The sequence below is a fragment of the Musa acuminata genome, chromosome BXJ1-10, assembly GCF_036884655.1.
Source record: "Musa acuminata AAA Group cultivar baxijiao chromosome BXJ1-10, Cavendish_Baxijiao_AAA, whole genome shotgun sequence".
In the NCBI taxonomy this organism is placed as follows: domain Eukaryota; kingdom Viridiplantae; phylum Streptophyta; class Magnoliopsida; order Zingiberales; family Musaceae; genus Musa; species Musa acuminata.
The window spans coordinates 30,105,271-30,118,716 of record NC_088336.1 but is presented as its reverse complement, the minus strand read 5'-3'; the positions used below and the strand labels follow the sequence as shown (position 1 = coordinate 30,118,716).

Below are 13,446 nucleotides of genomic sequence, written 5' to 3'. Positions count from 1 at the left end.
TGTCGAGGCTCCAAGCCTAAGCATGGCAAAACTATCGTCACCATCTCGATGATGGTGCATTCTAGCGACCACGAGTCAAACTTTGACCATGACTGCTCTCCCTGGTTGCCTTGTGAGGCCATCCCTACGCTCGATTGCACTCACCTGCATTGAAAATTGTTGACGCTGCCTTGACATCGACGAGCTTGGCAAAGTCAGGAACACGATCCACTATCGAGTTCTGCCCCTTGACGTCGTAGTGCACGACGCCAACTTCATGGAGGTACTGAAGCACCCCTTGATGTCGCGGTGCACTTTCTCAATGCAATACTCCAGTTATCCGTGCAAAGAATTGGGACCAACACTACAAAAGCCACTTGGATATCTAAACATTACATATACTCCCGAAGAAGCCTATACTAGAGACTGAATAATCATGAGCGAGAATGTTACAAGGCAAATCCAAAACTGCAACAAGCATAGAGGCAGGTGTTATTACCAAAGAATAGAAATCAAAGCATACGTTTGAAGTTTTTCTTCAAAAACAAGACATACCTGCACAGAAGGCATGCAGTTTAAATTGGCCTTGCTAGATCAGGATGACCTAGCTTGATCGCAAGACGAACACTCATATTACTGAATCCCAGAATCAGCTCGGAAATCTCAGCATCATAGATGATCGAACCAATTAATATCCTGTGCATCTCAGCCACAACCACAATTAATTATCTTAGCAGCTAGAATACTAGAGAATCACATTCGTCAAATATCTGCTACTTCTAATGCTTTAGACCTTGTTGAAAACTAAAGCACGATTGCCGGATGGATTTTAGAAGATCGCGGGCAAACCCTTTATTACCCATCAAAAGAGATACTTATAGATGAACTCGATGTACGTAGTTTTTTTCATAGAGTCCGGTTACTTGATCAGCAACGGCCCACATTATAGCCTGACCAGGTGGAATCCTCATAAGCCTAGGAAGCAAACCTTTCCAAAGTGCAAACAACCCTTCTTCGGCAAATATTGTTCTGATTGCATGCACCATGCCTTTATATTTCGCATCACCACCTGTTCTGCTTTGAGCCATCAGCCTTGTCTTGACAACATCAAAGGGGCCAGTACAGATGGGCCCTGCAGTCCCTGCAAGAAACCCTGAGATCATAGACTGCCAAGGTTGAAGGACCATGCCATCTCCTTCATGTTTCTTCCAGAGAACGATGTCAAATGCATTTTTTGCCGTGAACATGGCAGCTTGGTTGGTTCCATTACGCATTACAGTCGGTGCAGCACCGGCCCAAAGACCCAAAATTCCCTCTTCACGAATGATCATCCTTGCACAATGTAGGGGACCCTTATACTTTAGAAGCTCCGGTCGCAACCCCTTTTGTTGCTGCAGCCTGATTTTCACTACCTGTATTCATGAGACGGTATAAAACGGTCGCAACCCAGTACTAGCTGACCATAAAAAGAAGATTTCCGAAAATAAATGCAATTCATACAGGTGCCAATGAACACGAAGCATATATATCATGTGTCAAGGTATCATATATAGCCAAATGTCGAATAACCTGGTTAAAGCCAATCTTTTTCTAACTCTAAGAGTTAATTACTCCACCGTTGCATCTGATCTGATCACCACAGACCCAGAGCATAGAACAGATGCTTTTATCAACTTGATGCTTTCAATAATCTTTGTCCCATGCTCGTCCACTAATTCATAATTAAGTAATGATCACTTTCTCAACTAAAACTAGATTAATTTCTCGGCACTAAAACATACTTGTACACCATTTCTAGCATTTCAAAGTAATTGAAATAAAGAAGAGCTCAGCCCGCTTCTGTCCAAACAAAGCCACAGTGGGTCTCTGCAAACAGGGGACTCATGGATCTTCATCGTGCCCAATGGCATTCCCTCGACATGGTACCAAAATGGACTTCAGAGAAATGGAAAAAGAAGGAACAAAGGATCTTTCGAGATAACTGACATCGATCTTTGACACCTGCTATGCTTTGCATAGCCCTTTAGCAACTTCCAAGAAAAATTCAAAGGAGCACACTATGGATTGGTCATTAAGGTTCTCACACCAATCACCTCTAACGCAACGATCTCTGATACGGGAATAACGATGCAAGCAACATGTCCTTACTATGATATACACTTGACACTTACATCCGACGTAATAAAACTCATTTCACCAAGAAGAAAAATGTGATCTTTGAATTCTATGATGGAAGTGTGTGCTGAACTAAGCCGAATGGAGAAGAAATCGACACTTATGCTGATAACTATTGTCTGACAAGATGATAGTTAACTATGAATCTTTAAGTTTTTTCAGGCACAGAAAACTGTTTAGATACATCAGCATCAGGTCATTTGCCACAAAATTCCAACTGCATATGAGACTTCAGTATGTTAAAGCAATGTTCTGAGTAGCACTGCTAATCTCAATTTGGACACCAATTCGAGACCGATCCAAGTTGTATCAATATGTAGTTGATGGGCATGAGATGAACAATAACAATTTCATGGTTCTGAGGTATCTTCAAACTCAAAGAAGGTAAAGTTCTACACTGATCAATAAACGCAATGGATCAACAAAATTATCATTGTATTGAATAGAAAAGAGGATAGAGATTGTGAATGTAACTCGCAAATTAAATGAAAATTTTGACAGTTGTTGTCAAGTGCAACATGAAAATGGATGTGACAAAACAAAGATATGACTTCTTCCAAACCTATCTTGCGCTACTCAAATCATCAATTAAAGGACTTGCAACACCGTTCGCCAATGAACCAAGCAAACTTGGATGGGACATGTCCTCTCACAATCTTCCTAATACAAAGGATCGACATAATCTAGCTGAAATTGCAAGTATGATTAACAAGATGGGTGAGTGGCTCGCCTCAAAGGGGGTAACGATGAGGAGGGCCTCCAGGACGCCGGCGCCAAATCCAGCGGCGATCCTACTGCGGTTGGAGAGGTCTCCAGTTGCGGCGTCCTTGAAGGCGGACTGGAGGAGGGCGTTGGACCCCATGCGGAGGGCGTACTTGAGGGTGAGGTGGGTGGCGAAGGGGGTGAGCCCCTTCCACAGCGCGCGCACCCCCTCCGTCCTCGCCGCCGTCACGCCGCAGTGCACGATCCCCCGGTACGCGCCGGTGCGGTCGAGCTGGAGCCGCGTCTTGATCACGTCGATGGGCTGCAGGCAGCACGCCTCCACGACCCCGCCGAGGGACCCCGCCACCGCCCTGATGTACGGCGGCGACGTCGAATCCTTCCGTCTATCCCTCTCCTCGGCGCCTCCATCGCCGCCGCCTTCGCTCGCGGCCGCGGCCATGGTCGCTTCGGGTGGTGGAAGCGACGAAGCAGAAGAGAGTACGAAACTCGAGAGTGAAGGAGAGGGAGACCCGGAGATGACGCCAAAAGGACCCACTTGTTTACCGCTTTCGAATGGTTATAAATTAGTGCGCCGTGGGCCCGTCGGGAACGAGATCGGATCTGGGCCGTTGGTACGGTCCAGATGACGACGGGTAGCCTTGAGAGGAGGCGACTTTGTTTATTGAGTGAGGATCCGTTCTCCACGTCGCTTTCTCATGTGAACCGTCCGATCAAGATTGGAGGCTCACGATGTTCGGAGAACCATCTCTTTCGACTGCTGCGCACGACGAAGACAGAAATGGACACGTGGTGGATTATTGTGGAATCTTCGTACGAACCGTCGCTCGCACGAAACTTTGTTGGGTAAAATTTTCAAAGAAAACCTTCTATTTTTAGTTTTTTTCCTTATTTAACACCTCACTTTTTATTTATTGTCACGTTGACTGACACCTTCATATATACCTTTGCCCTTGTCATCGTCCGCATGGATCCGATGCAAAGTCTCGTGACTGTTGTCGTTGATGTCGTGGTGAACACTAACGAAGATGTTGGTCGTAGAAGAATCTACTACTTCACCTTGGGTTTACTCCCGGCTCTCGGTGTCATGTCATCGTGTGACTCTTAATGGATCCATGCACCATTATAGCAAAGACGATCCGACAAACAAAAAGACATGATTGGGCATGCAGAGGTGGAGGTGATAGTATATCGAGCGAAGACAGGTGTAAAGCATGCTTTGATACAAGAAAGTCTAGTTGAGACTTACGTTACAGAGAAGAATCTCCACAAAAGAAGGAAAAATTCCAAGAAATTTGTGTGAACGATGGTTGCCGTCGGCTCTCAGTCGTCGCGCTACCGGGAGGAGGTTATCCGGGCGTAGAGGAGCTCGTTCCAGGTGTCCGGCAGGCCCGGCAAGCACCAGTGGATGCAGTCCGCGTAGGTGGCGGCGTCGGCCTGTTGCTCCGCCGTCAGCAGCTTCCCCTGCCGGAGCGTGTGCACGGAGGTGTGCGCGTCCTTGCGGTACTCCGACAGCGCCGTGATCTTCACGAACGACACCGGCACCTTCTTCATCCTCCTGATCACGTTCTCCGCCACCGCGAACAGCCGCCAGTCCGTGCCGACGTCGAGCGGACGGGAGAGGTTCGCCACCGGCTGCGTCTCCAACGCGCACTTGATCCCGTCCGGGTTGCCCCAGTCCGTGCTCCTGCAAATTATCACCAGCATTTAGATGATCGACTGCGTCGTCGTCGTCGTCGAAAACTACCGCCATGGGATTACAAGCGGAGGCGATTCCTCCTCTCACGCCTAATCTTCCTTTGGGCTGTATGTGTGGCTTTTCTAAAGCAAGAAAGGTGAGGATAGTTGGCCTTTAGTCCATGGAACAAAGGAGCTGCTGTTCCGATACCAAATGGTGGTGGGTCTTCGCCATCTACAGATGGTGCTCGTCCAACTCGGAAGCTTCCACTCATGTGACTCAAAACGATGGGTGGATTCCATCACATTGGACGGGCCACAATCCTCGTGGTGACATCGTCCGTGGAGTTCAACTCACCTGATGTGGTTGGGTGACATGCTCATGAAGAACACCATGGAGCGGTTGGGATCCACGTTCTTCTGCACCCACTTCGCCCATGCGTTCAACACACGCCTGTAAGCCGATGCCCGCTCCACCTCCTCGTACTCCGTAGATCCTCGTCTGCTTCCACCATAATCGAGTCCGATTACGACCGGTGCAGTTGAGTCGGACGAACTCAGCGGGTCGAAGATGAAGTCTACTCACAGGACTTTCATGGTTGGGGTGTTCATCCACCAGATGTAGGTGTTGAAGACGAGGTAGTCCACGTTCTTCCAGTGCTTGCCGTGCTTCGCGATCGACTTGGGGTCGATGATGCGGTTAAGGATGCTGTGCATCCTCGGGTCGTCGGAGTTCGACTCCACCAGGAACGGCGCCCAGTAGAACTCCACGGTCGCATTGTACTCCTGAGATCAGCAAACGATATGCTTCGGTTACATCAACGGCGACAGGGGATTTGGATGCGGTCGAGTCGATCGATTACCTCGATCCGGAATACGTTGAGCGAGCCGTTCTTGGTGAGGGTCTTCTTGTTCCATGGCACCGCGGATTGGACGAGGCACACCATCGACTCCCACTGGTTCCGGTTCAGGGAGTCGCCCACGAACATGAGACGCCTCCCTTGCAGCCTCTCCAGCATCACCCTCGCATCGAATCTTCTCATCAAGAAGAAAGAACCACTTAAGAATTGACTGCGGTTGACGTGCTTGATCAAGAAGACAACCAAAACAATGGTGTTGATCGGCGAGGAATAGCGTCATGTATACCTGGGCAAAGAACAATCTTGGGGCTGCCACCGCCACTTCTGGTAGCTGTCCTCGCGCCGGCCGTTCCTCATGCAGGTCACTTGCTCCGTCAAGAACTGGCACTCCTGCTCCTCGTAGATAGGGTAGCTCACGTCGTCGTAGACCCATCGGCCGGTGAACAGGTCGCAACTCTCCGGCACGTCGAGGACTACTCGTGGCTGCCGCTCGGCCTCCTTGGCGGCCTCTTCATGCACAGCTCCTGTAGCCACCGGTGACTCCATCACTCGCACGACGTCTTCCTTGGCAATTCCCGGCGCTGTCGGCTGCTCTTGGACCATGTCACCCTCTGAGGTCTCCGTCCTCCTCTTGGCTTCATGGTCTTCCTTTCTGCTTGCCTCAGCTACGGCGAATTCTTGGTGAGTAATGCCCGAAGGATTAGCTCCGCTGCCAAAATCATACTCAGCGACCGACTGGACGTCCCCGTCGTACACGAAGGTGCAGAAGAGGACCACCGAGACGACCAGGACGAAGGCAGAGTACTTGCCCTTCCTCCGGCGATTGCTGAAGGATGATGTGTGCTTCATGCTGGACGTTCGGGATTCGAGCAGCGCCATCTGATCCCCCTGAAGCCCGGGCTCACATGAAGCAAAGAAGGGAGGAGGAAGGAAGAGGAAAGAGAAGCAAAGATAAGGGAGAAAGTGAAGTGAAGTTTTCTCAACAAGCTTTCTTCTTCATTGGGTGGAGAATGCTGCCATCACAGTTCCTTTATTCATCCCCGCCATGGGATAAGAAGAACGAATCTAAGGATCAATTTGAGGGAGAAGGCGAAAGGAGAAGGGCCAATAATTAGTAACACATAAGCTTGCAAAAGAGGGAGAATTATTAGGTGGGGGTCCAGCTACTACAAGAACCCTAGAATGAACTCCACAATTCTTTTTTTGTTGTTGGTTAGGTAGTATCTTTTGGTAGGGTTTATAATAGATTCTGTGAGCTCTAATCCTGTGAAGACACAAATCTACATCTAATCCATGTTGACAGTAGCACATGTGATTGCATATGTTATGAACTATTTACCCATAAAAACCTAATAAGCATGAACTCAAGAAGAAGTGTAAAACTATAACCTACATACTTCCCTCAAAACATAACAATTTGATCAAAATATTGATTACAATCCATAAGTATCATCTGATATCCAGTAATGGAGTTAAATCTGTAAAAGAGTAGAAATTTAAGGATAACTTTGTGCCCACAACCACAGAATAAATTAACATGTAATGGACCTTTTTATTCTAATCCTATAACTAAATTGCATATATAATAAATTGGTTGCAAGTGTTCTAACCAGAGTATTTGAACAAGTCTGGAGATATAATTTTCCTTGCCTATTGATTAAGATGTTCTGAGGAAGAGTTAGCTAGTTGAGAAGACAGATACCTTGCTGAGTCAACAACCACAAAGAACAAGTCTCAAGTCTAGCATATGCAGTTATTAATCTGTAGCTAAAGTTCATATATGCTTCTAAACTTTGATAAATTACAATATACAAAGTATCCACAGCTTTATATCTTTAAGAAAGTAAAGACAGTGCATCCTAGCAAACATGTAATTATAAGCTCTGGTAGGACAATATTAAATATTGCAAGTTGTTACATTGTTTGCAGTTAATCAGAAACCAAATCTGAAAGGCTGTGGAGAGATCACTTTTTTCTCTTCAAGTGAAGCAATGCCAATAGAGCTCATCTGCCTCCTGTTAATTTGATCATATGTTTTACTATATCAGTGATGACAGGAATCATTGTCTTGACTGCAGTATGTATGAGTTATGTTGATTATTGCTTGTAATGATGAGATATCAAATAGGTAGTTGAATAACCATGTTACAATATGAGCTGAAGTAATGTTTCTCTCTTTCTCTCTATATATAAAAATACAGTGGCAATGTTCTGGATAGAAAAAAAAAATCTGTCATATGCCTGGTGCTGCATACAACAGAGATTTTTAATTGATGAATTTGATTTTATATTTTGTTGGAAAAAAAATACAAAGCAGAAATTTTGAGAGTTCACTGTAGAATAAACTCCCATATTATACATGCTCATGTCACATGATTGTTGATCTTTTCAAAGCAACATCCAGGCAACAGGATAGAACACAGTAATAGGTTCTGTCATTTGTTCACATGCTCACAGGAAAAGTGAGAAAAACACAAAAAAGGAAATTGCTTCCAGGTTGAGTTTACCTCTCACAAGTGCTTCTGGAATCTCAGAAAGGTCATGGTGAGCTTGTGGTAGGTAGCAACCGTACCAGGTTGTTGGTAACATTTGATCATATTCCATTCCACCAGTAGGCTAGACTAGCAAATGGCACTCTCAGGATGCATATGGCTGGTTGGATGTGCTGCAGTAGAACACCAGTCAGAGAGATGGATGTATACTTCAGAACTAAGTGGACACAAGGATATCAGGAATTCATAGTTATTCATCATCATTTAGCCCAGGGAGATGACAACCTTTTCTCTGATAAAATGATGATTTTTCTTTCTTTGGATGAAGTTAGATTTTATGCATACCAAATCAATATTATATGCATTCTCACCTCTGGCAAAATAATTACTGCATTCACATTAAGTTTCTCCCAGTTTAAGATATCCATGTTGATTTTTAAGCATAGTATATTCTCCCTTCAGGTGTCATGAGTATCAAATATTGTTTCCACATTCACATTAATTTGGTATTCTTATTTTTCTATTTCCAAAAAATATAAAATGAGGGGACTATGGTAAGAAGTTCTGCCACTGTCAAATGCAAATAGAACTAGTGCATTAACAAATCATGCATGCATCATTACCAATCTTTTGCCAATACTATTATCAAAAGATTCACAATCCTTTGTTGAGTGGGCCATGATTGACATCATTCAGCAGAATACTGTATAAATTTTCTGAATAAGAATGAAGACATATCTTACCATCGAAAGCATCTATCAAGACCAAGCCTACTACCCTATCCAAAAAAAAGAAAAAGAAGTAAAGTCCAAATCCTACTACCCAACTGGCCCCACCCAATACTCAAGCTTAGTTTATTGGTCTGGGTTCTTTCTGAGTAAAAGCTTGGCTTCATGTGGTTTATGGTAGTACTGGTTCTTCCTTGTTGAGTTTGATGGTGAATGGTTTTCCTTAATTACTGGGTATATTTGGGATAGGTTGAGAAGCTTTAACTATATTATTTCTATGGCATGTAAAACAATGTTTTAGATTGGAATAACTGAGATAAAATATCTTCTGGATCCAAGTAGACTGATTGTGATTTTACACGAAAGACGAGGTTGATCGAATTGTATGGTTTATTTGAATCATCTTCCTCATGCAGCATACCACTGAAAATTAATTCTCCTAGTTAATCTTATTGAAAGTTTGCCATGTTTGTAGGCTCAAAAGCTTGGCTTGGTATCAGGGATGCAAAACATAGAATCCTGTGTCCTGTTGAGGCTTATGTTTGTGTTACAATCAGGACAAGCACACACCACTGTGTTTAATGGCTTGTAGGCTGATATCCATGCAGATCAAGATGGTGATTGATGTGCAGGGAGGATCTGCATGAGTTCAGATTGGTGTTCAAACAGATGAGTCTTTGTCTTCCTGTGTGCTGACAGAACTGCTGAAAGTTTCCTGTCTTGTTTTGCAGATGAGTAGGGAGTTCAGTGATGCTGCATTGACCTCTCATTCTGGATGGAATCTGAAACTGAGAGTGGTTTCTGACATTGTGAACTTATGTTCAGATCAAGCATGATTTTGGAACTACTGATGAAGAAGCAGAAAAGGATTGTGATGATGAGAGGCATATTCTGCTAAACTTTTGTAATGAACATGAGATGAAAATAGCAATTGATGCATGCACCTACATGTGCAATTTTTTGTGTGTTTGCTCCTCAAGTTTATTTGACTCCACAGCCTCTAATTTCTGACTGCATGTGATAAAAAAAATATATTATCTTACAGATAAAATGATGCATATTTCAGATCAGATATTCCCAAATTACAAATGAATCACCCAAGAACCTTCCTCCTATATGTTGATTGCTCTTAACCTACACAATATTTCTTAGGCCGGTGAAAGATGTTGCAGAGGAACACTGGCCAGATTTCATTTTGATGCCTCGTTACTCCGCAATATCGTAAAACCACATCATGCAAATAATGATAGTTCCATCTCAAATATGGACTGTGATTTTAGATAGGGGTTTTGCTATAATCCACCCTTGTCAATTAACTATTGAATCCGCTTGTTGGGAGGCTTAACCTACAAAATTTTCAAGCTTAGGCCATAAAGAATTTGACATTAGAACAACACTTACTCATGACATATAAATCATGTGAAAATTTCTTTGATCTGACTTGTTCTTTAAAACACAAAGAGCTTAAAAGAAAGGAAAAAAACACAAAACCCATACTCACTTTATTACACAACTCGGGGCACTTAATCAGATAATTAGTCGAACCGGTGGATTAAATGGTTGAATCATAAGTTTAATATTTTTTCAAAAATAAAATATAATTATATTCTATCCAAAAAAACTTAATATTATATCATCCTATAGTTTTGTTACTTGTTATTTGCATAAAAGGAATAGTAAAGAGGATGATAAGAAAGCAAACACATTGAGGAATTGAGATAGGAACAAATATATAGATTTTTTTTTCTTTGATTCTTGTAATAGAAGGATTTAAATGATCAGATTAGTGAATTAAATCGGTCAAGGATCTGATTTCTATATGTATTTTGGAATGACAATCGATTTTGAGTTGATAGTACGGAATATAATCCATTAACATCAGCTAATGAGCAAAATAAGATTGCAGATAGGTTAGCAATCATACTGAGAAGAATGAAGAGACGAGGCGCCATACGGATCAGGAGAAGAAGAGGGCAGTGTAGAGGAGCAGGTTCCAGGTGTCGGGGAGGCCGGGGAGGCACCAGTGGCTGCAATCGGCGGAGCGGTCGGGGTTGGCCCGCTGCTCCGGAGTCAAGTCGCCGCTGTAGATGGAAGGGTGGCCGTCCTTTCGGAGTTCCGACAAAGCGGTGATGTCGAGCAAGGCGGCGGGACTCCTCATCGCCTTGATCACGCCCTTGATCACCTGTATCTGCTCCGGGTACGGGGCCGTGTAGTTCCACCCGCCCACCGGCGCCGTCTCGCCGAAGCAGTTCTTCGAGGCCGCGCCGTTCCACTCCGCCGGACTGCGCACCAACGTCGCATGGAAGGGCAGTTGGCAGACACATTTTTAAGTTAGTGATAAGCAATAAGCATAATATAATGATCGATGTAAGCCTAAATTAAGATATTATACGATCAATATAATAATCATCTTATATTTTGTTTAATCTTAAATATATTCGATTACAATAAAATCAAATTAAATAGATACTTGAATAATGATTAATTTGGAAATTAATAAGATATCCATCAAATCCATCTCTACCGTTGGAGCCGAATGGGGTCCATTGACGTGGACTAGGGACCCACCTATACAATGGTGAGCTCGGCAATTATCTCGTGACGCTTGTCGTGACGCCAAAGGGGGTCGGCGGCGCCATCAGGCGTGCGACCTAATCCGACAATTGATGGACAGCTCGAGGTAGCTCCCTCTGTCCTCCTTCCCCTGCTCACGAGGTCTGCTTCAGAAAGCTGACGACGAGAGGCACAACAAGGCCTCTCTCTCTCTCTCTCTCTCTGTCTCTCTCCCCAGTGACATGAGATTCATGGACCTGCGGTTAGTCCGTGAAGACCTCACAGACATCAAGCTCACTTCCTTCCAGGACCATGATTCAACTCCATTCATATCCCCTCTGTTTCATCTCTCTCTCTCTCTCTCTCTATTCAAGAGCAGCAGCAGCAGCTCATTCATGTCCTGAAAGAAGTTCTGCAGGACATGTTCGTTTCGCAATAATGGTAGATCATGTAAACCCAAAAATCAAGGATACAAAGAAGTTTTCCAAAGCACTAAATACTGCAGTTCTAGAACAGGGCAATCCACCATGGATTCTGGTTCTGCAGAAAAGCTCTGATTGCATCTTGTATGGGAATGTTGATAGTGGATTCTTACGTCGGGTGCTATGCCATGAATGTGTGCTCCTCCTACTAACTCGAGCGAGGAATTAAGAGAAAGATAGCAAGGGGAGGAGAGAGAGAGTTACTTGTAGTGGGTGGGAGATATGGACTGGAAGAAGACCTTCGTCTTGGTCCTGTCGACGGTAGCGTCGACCCAGTTTGCCCATGTGCTCATCCCTTTCTGGAACGCCACCAATCGATCCATGTCCTCGTAGAAAGAGCCTGCATCTCCCATGTAATCCCACCTGCAAAGCTTGTCCTTCTTATGCTCGACCAAATCGCAGCAAACAAGCACGAAGATGAGGCAGGAGTTGCACCCTTGAAGAGCTCCCTTGTGAGTCCACCAATGGCCGGAGTTGAAGCACAAGACGTCCGCTCCTCTCCATGCTTCGGCATTCCCTGTTATCTCGTTCAGCATGAGGATTCTTCTCCCTTGCACCACGTCGATGTCCACCAGATAAGGTGCCCGGTAGAAGGAAACCGAGACTCCAGAATCCTGCAGCAACCACAGAGGTTCGTCGTTGGATCGAACAGCTTGAGGGTGACAAGATCTTACGAAGGCGGAAAGCGAACCAACCAGGAACTTGTAGGTGGAGAGAGGCTCTCCTCTGACGAACTGGGTCTGCGACTGCGGCGCCGCGGCGGCGAGCATGCAGATTAAGGACTGCCACTGGTTCCGCCCGAGCGAGTCGCCCACGAACATCACCGTCTTCCCCCTCATTGTCGCCAAGAAACCAACCCCGTCAAACCTGCAGGTCCGCCAGCCATCGTTGATGAACGAGCTCAGAACGTAGAACGCATCGGAGCAGGCAAGCCCACATACCTGGGGAGCTCGCATCCGCTCGGCTGCCATCGGTACCGCTGGTACTCGGTGTCCGGCCGTCCATATAACTGGCAGTTGAACTCGGGATCGATGATGGGGCAGCTCAGCGACTGGTATAGCGGGTAGGAGTCGTCCCTCACCCAGCTCCCGGCGAACAGGTCGCACGCTGTTTGGTCGGTGGGGCGCCGCCTCTGCGCGCCGCCCTGGTGCCGCCGCCGTAGGCCGATGACTATCCCCGAAGCGCCCGCCAAGGCTTGCAGCACAAGGAAACAGAGGAGAAAGCCCGAAAACAGTCCACCTCTGCTAATGCCAGGGGAGGCCATGAGGGAAGCAGACGAAGAAGGTTCCTTTCTTGTTCTGAGACTTTAGCTGATCCACACACACTTTATAATGTGAGGATGAGGCCAAATCCAGTTTGGGGTGAGTGTGACTGTGGATTACTGGATGGTAAACACAGAGCCATCGACAGAGGTCATGTGGATCAGAAGAAGAGGAGGAGGAGGAGGATATGGGAACCCATCAATTTCACAAAAGTGATATTATAAATTCTATTAAAAAATAAAAATAAAATAATAAAAATAAAAATATCATTCGATAAAATATTAATTTAAACATGATCTATAAAATCACTTAATCATTATCCGAAAATTTTTGAAAGTATAACCTTAGTGTAACTGGTGAAGATTTTATTATGGTATGTGGATCTTATCTTTTTGAACTTGTGTTTGATGTCCTTTTTGAGTGGATAAATTTAAATTAGAGAGCTATTAATTTTTTTTTAGCAAAAAAAGGAAAAAAGAAAGAAGAGAACAAAGCTACTAATTTTCAAATAAAAGCAG

At 44.9% G+C, this 13,446-nt stretch overlaps 3 protein-coding genes across 27 annotated transcripts; all 3 read right to left on the bottom strand.

The window, feature by feature from the left end:
- Positions 1-448: 448 nt before the first annotated feature.
- On the bottom strand, positions 449-3,407 carry LOC135596111 (mitochondrial succinate-fumarate transporter 1-like). The gene is made up of 2 exons (XM_065087904.1): positions 2,885-3,407; positions 449-1,391 (listed from the first exon to the last, which is right to left on the bottom strand). Exons 1-2 carry the CDS (start codon positions 3,314-3,316, stop codon positions 855-857), a joined length of 969 nt encoding a protein of 322 aa, XP_064943976.1. The 5' UTR covers positions 3,317-3,407; the 3' UTR covers positions 449-854.
- A 671-nt stretch (positions 3,408-4,078) lies between these two features.
- LOC103969024 (protein trichome birefringence-like 28) lies at positions 4,079-8,039 on the bottom strand. The gene is made up of 6 exons (XM_009382427.3): positions 7,919-8,039; positions 5,698-6,675; positions 5,415-5,586; positions 5,138-5,337; positions 4,910-5,053; positions 4,079-4,561 (listed from the first exon to the last, which is right to left on the bottom strand). Exons 2-6 carry the CDS (start codon positions 6,288-6,290, stop codon positions 4,210-4,212), a joined length of 1,461 nt encoding a protein of 486 aa, XP_009380702.2. The 5' UTR covers positions 6,291-6,675; positions 7,919-8,039; the 3' UTR covers positions 4,079-4,209.
- LOC135584998 (protein PMR5-like) lies at positions 7,938-13,118 on the bottom strand. 25 transcript variants are annotated; one of them, XR_010480794.1, is made up of 7 exons: positions 12,608-13,098; positions 12,362-12,533; positions 12,102-12,280; positions 11,871-12,006; positions 10,586-10,913; positions 9,580-9,642; positions 9,056-9,478 (listed from the first exon to the last, which is right to left on the bottom strand). XR_010480794.1 is itself a non-coding variant. In XM_065087883.1 (6 exons), the coding sequence occupies exons 1-5, from the start codon at positions 12,928-12,930 to the stop codon at positions 10,589-10,591; spliced, it is 1,158 nt and encodes a 385-aa protein (XP_064943955.1). In that variant the 5' UTR covers positions 12,931-13,081; the 3' UTR covers positions 7,938-8,076; positions 10,556-10,588. The 25 variants fall into 25 exon arrangements, 14 of the variants coding, with proteins under 14 accessions (XP_064943955.1, XP_064943960.1, XP_064943950.1 ...); XR_010480795.1 differs by having other exon boundaries at positions 9,056-9,432; XR_010480796.1 differs by having other exon boundaries at positions 9,056-9,419.
- Positions 13,119-13,446: the final 328 nt, after the last annotated feature.

Excerpts from the sequence above, each read along its gene's own strand:
- LOC135596111 (XM_065087904.1), bottom strand. The coding sequence starts at position 3,316 with ATGGCCGCGGCCGCGAGCGAAGGCGGCGGCGATGGAGGCGCCGAGGAG. Across the intron at positions 1,392-2,884 it reads TCATCGTTACCCCCTTTGAG|GTAGTGAAAATCAGGCTGCA; the intron begins GCGAGCCACTCA and ends TCATGAATACAG.
- LOC103969024 (XM_009382427.3), bottom strand. The coding sequence starts at position 6,290 with ATGGCGCTGCTCGAATCCCGAACGTCCAGCATGAAGCACACATCATCC. Across the intron at positions 5,338-5,414 it reads TCAACGTATTCCGGATCGAG|GAGTACAATGCGACCGTGGA; the intron begins GTAATCGATCGA and ends TGCTGATCTCAG. Across the intron at positions 4,562-4,909 it reads ATGTCACCCAACCACATCAG|GAGCACGGACTGGGGCAACC; the intron begins GTGAGTTGAACT and ends GATAATTTGCAG.
- LOC135584998 (XM_065087877.1), bottom strand. The coding sequence starts at position 12,930 with ATGGCCTCCCCTGGCATTAGCAGAGGTGGACTGTTTTCGGGCTTTCTC. Across the intron at positions 12,281-12,361 it reads TCTCCACCTACAAGTTCCTG|GATTCTGGAGTCTCGGTTTC; the intron begins GTTGGTTCGCTT and ends TGGTTGCTGCAG. Across the intron at positions 12,007-12,101 it reads CACAAGGGAGCTCTTCAAGG|GCTCTTTCTACGAGGACATG; the intron begins GTGCAACTCCTG and ends TGGGAGATGCAG.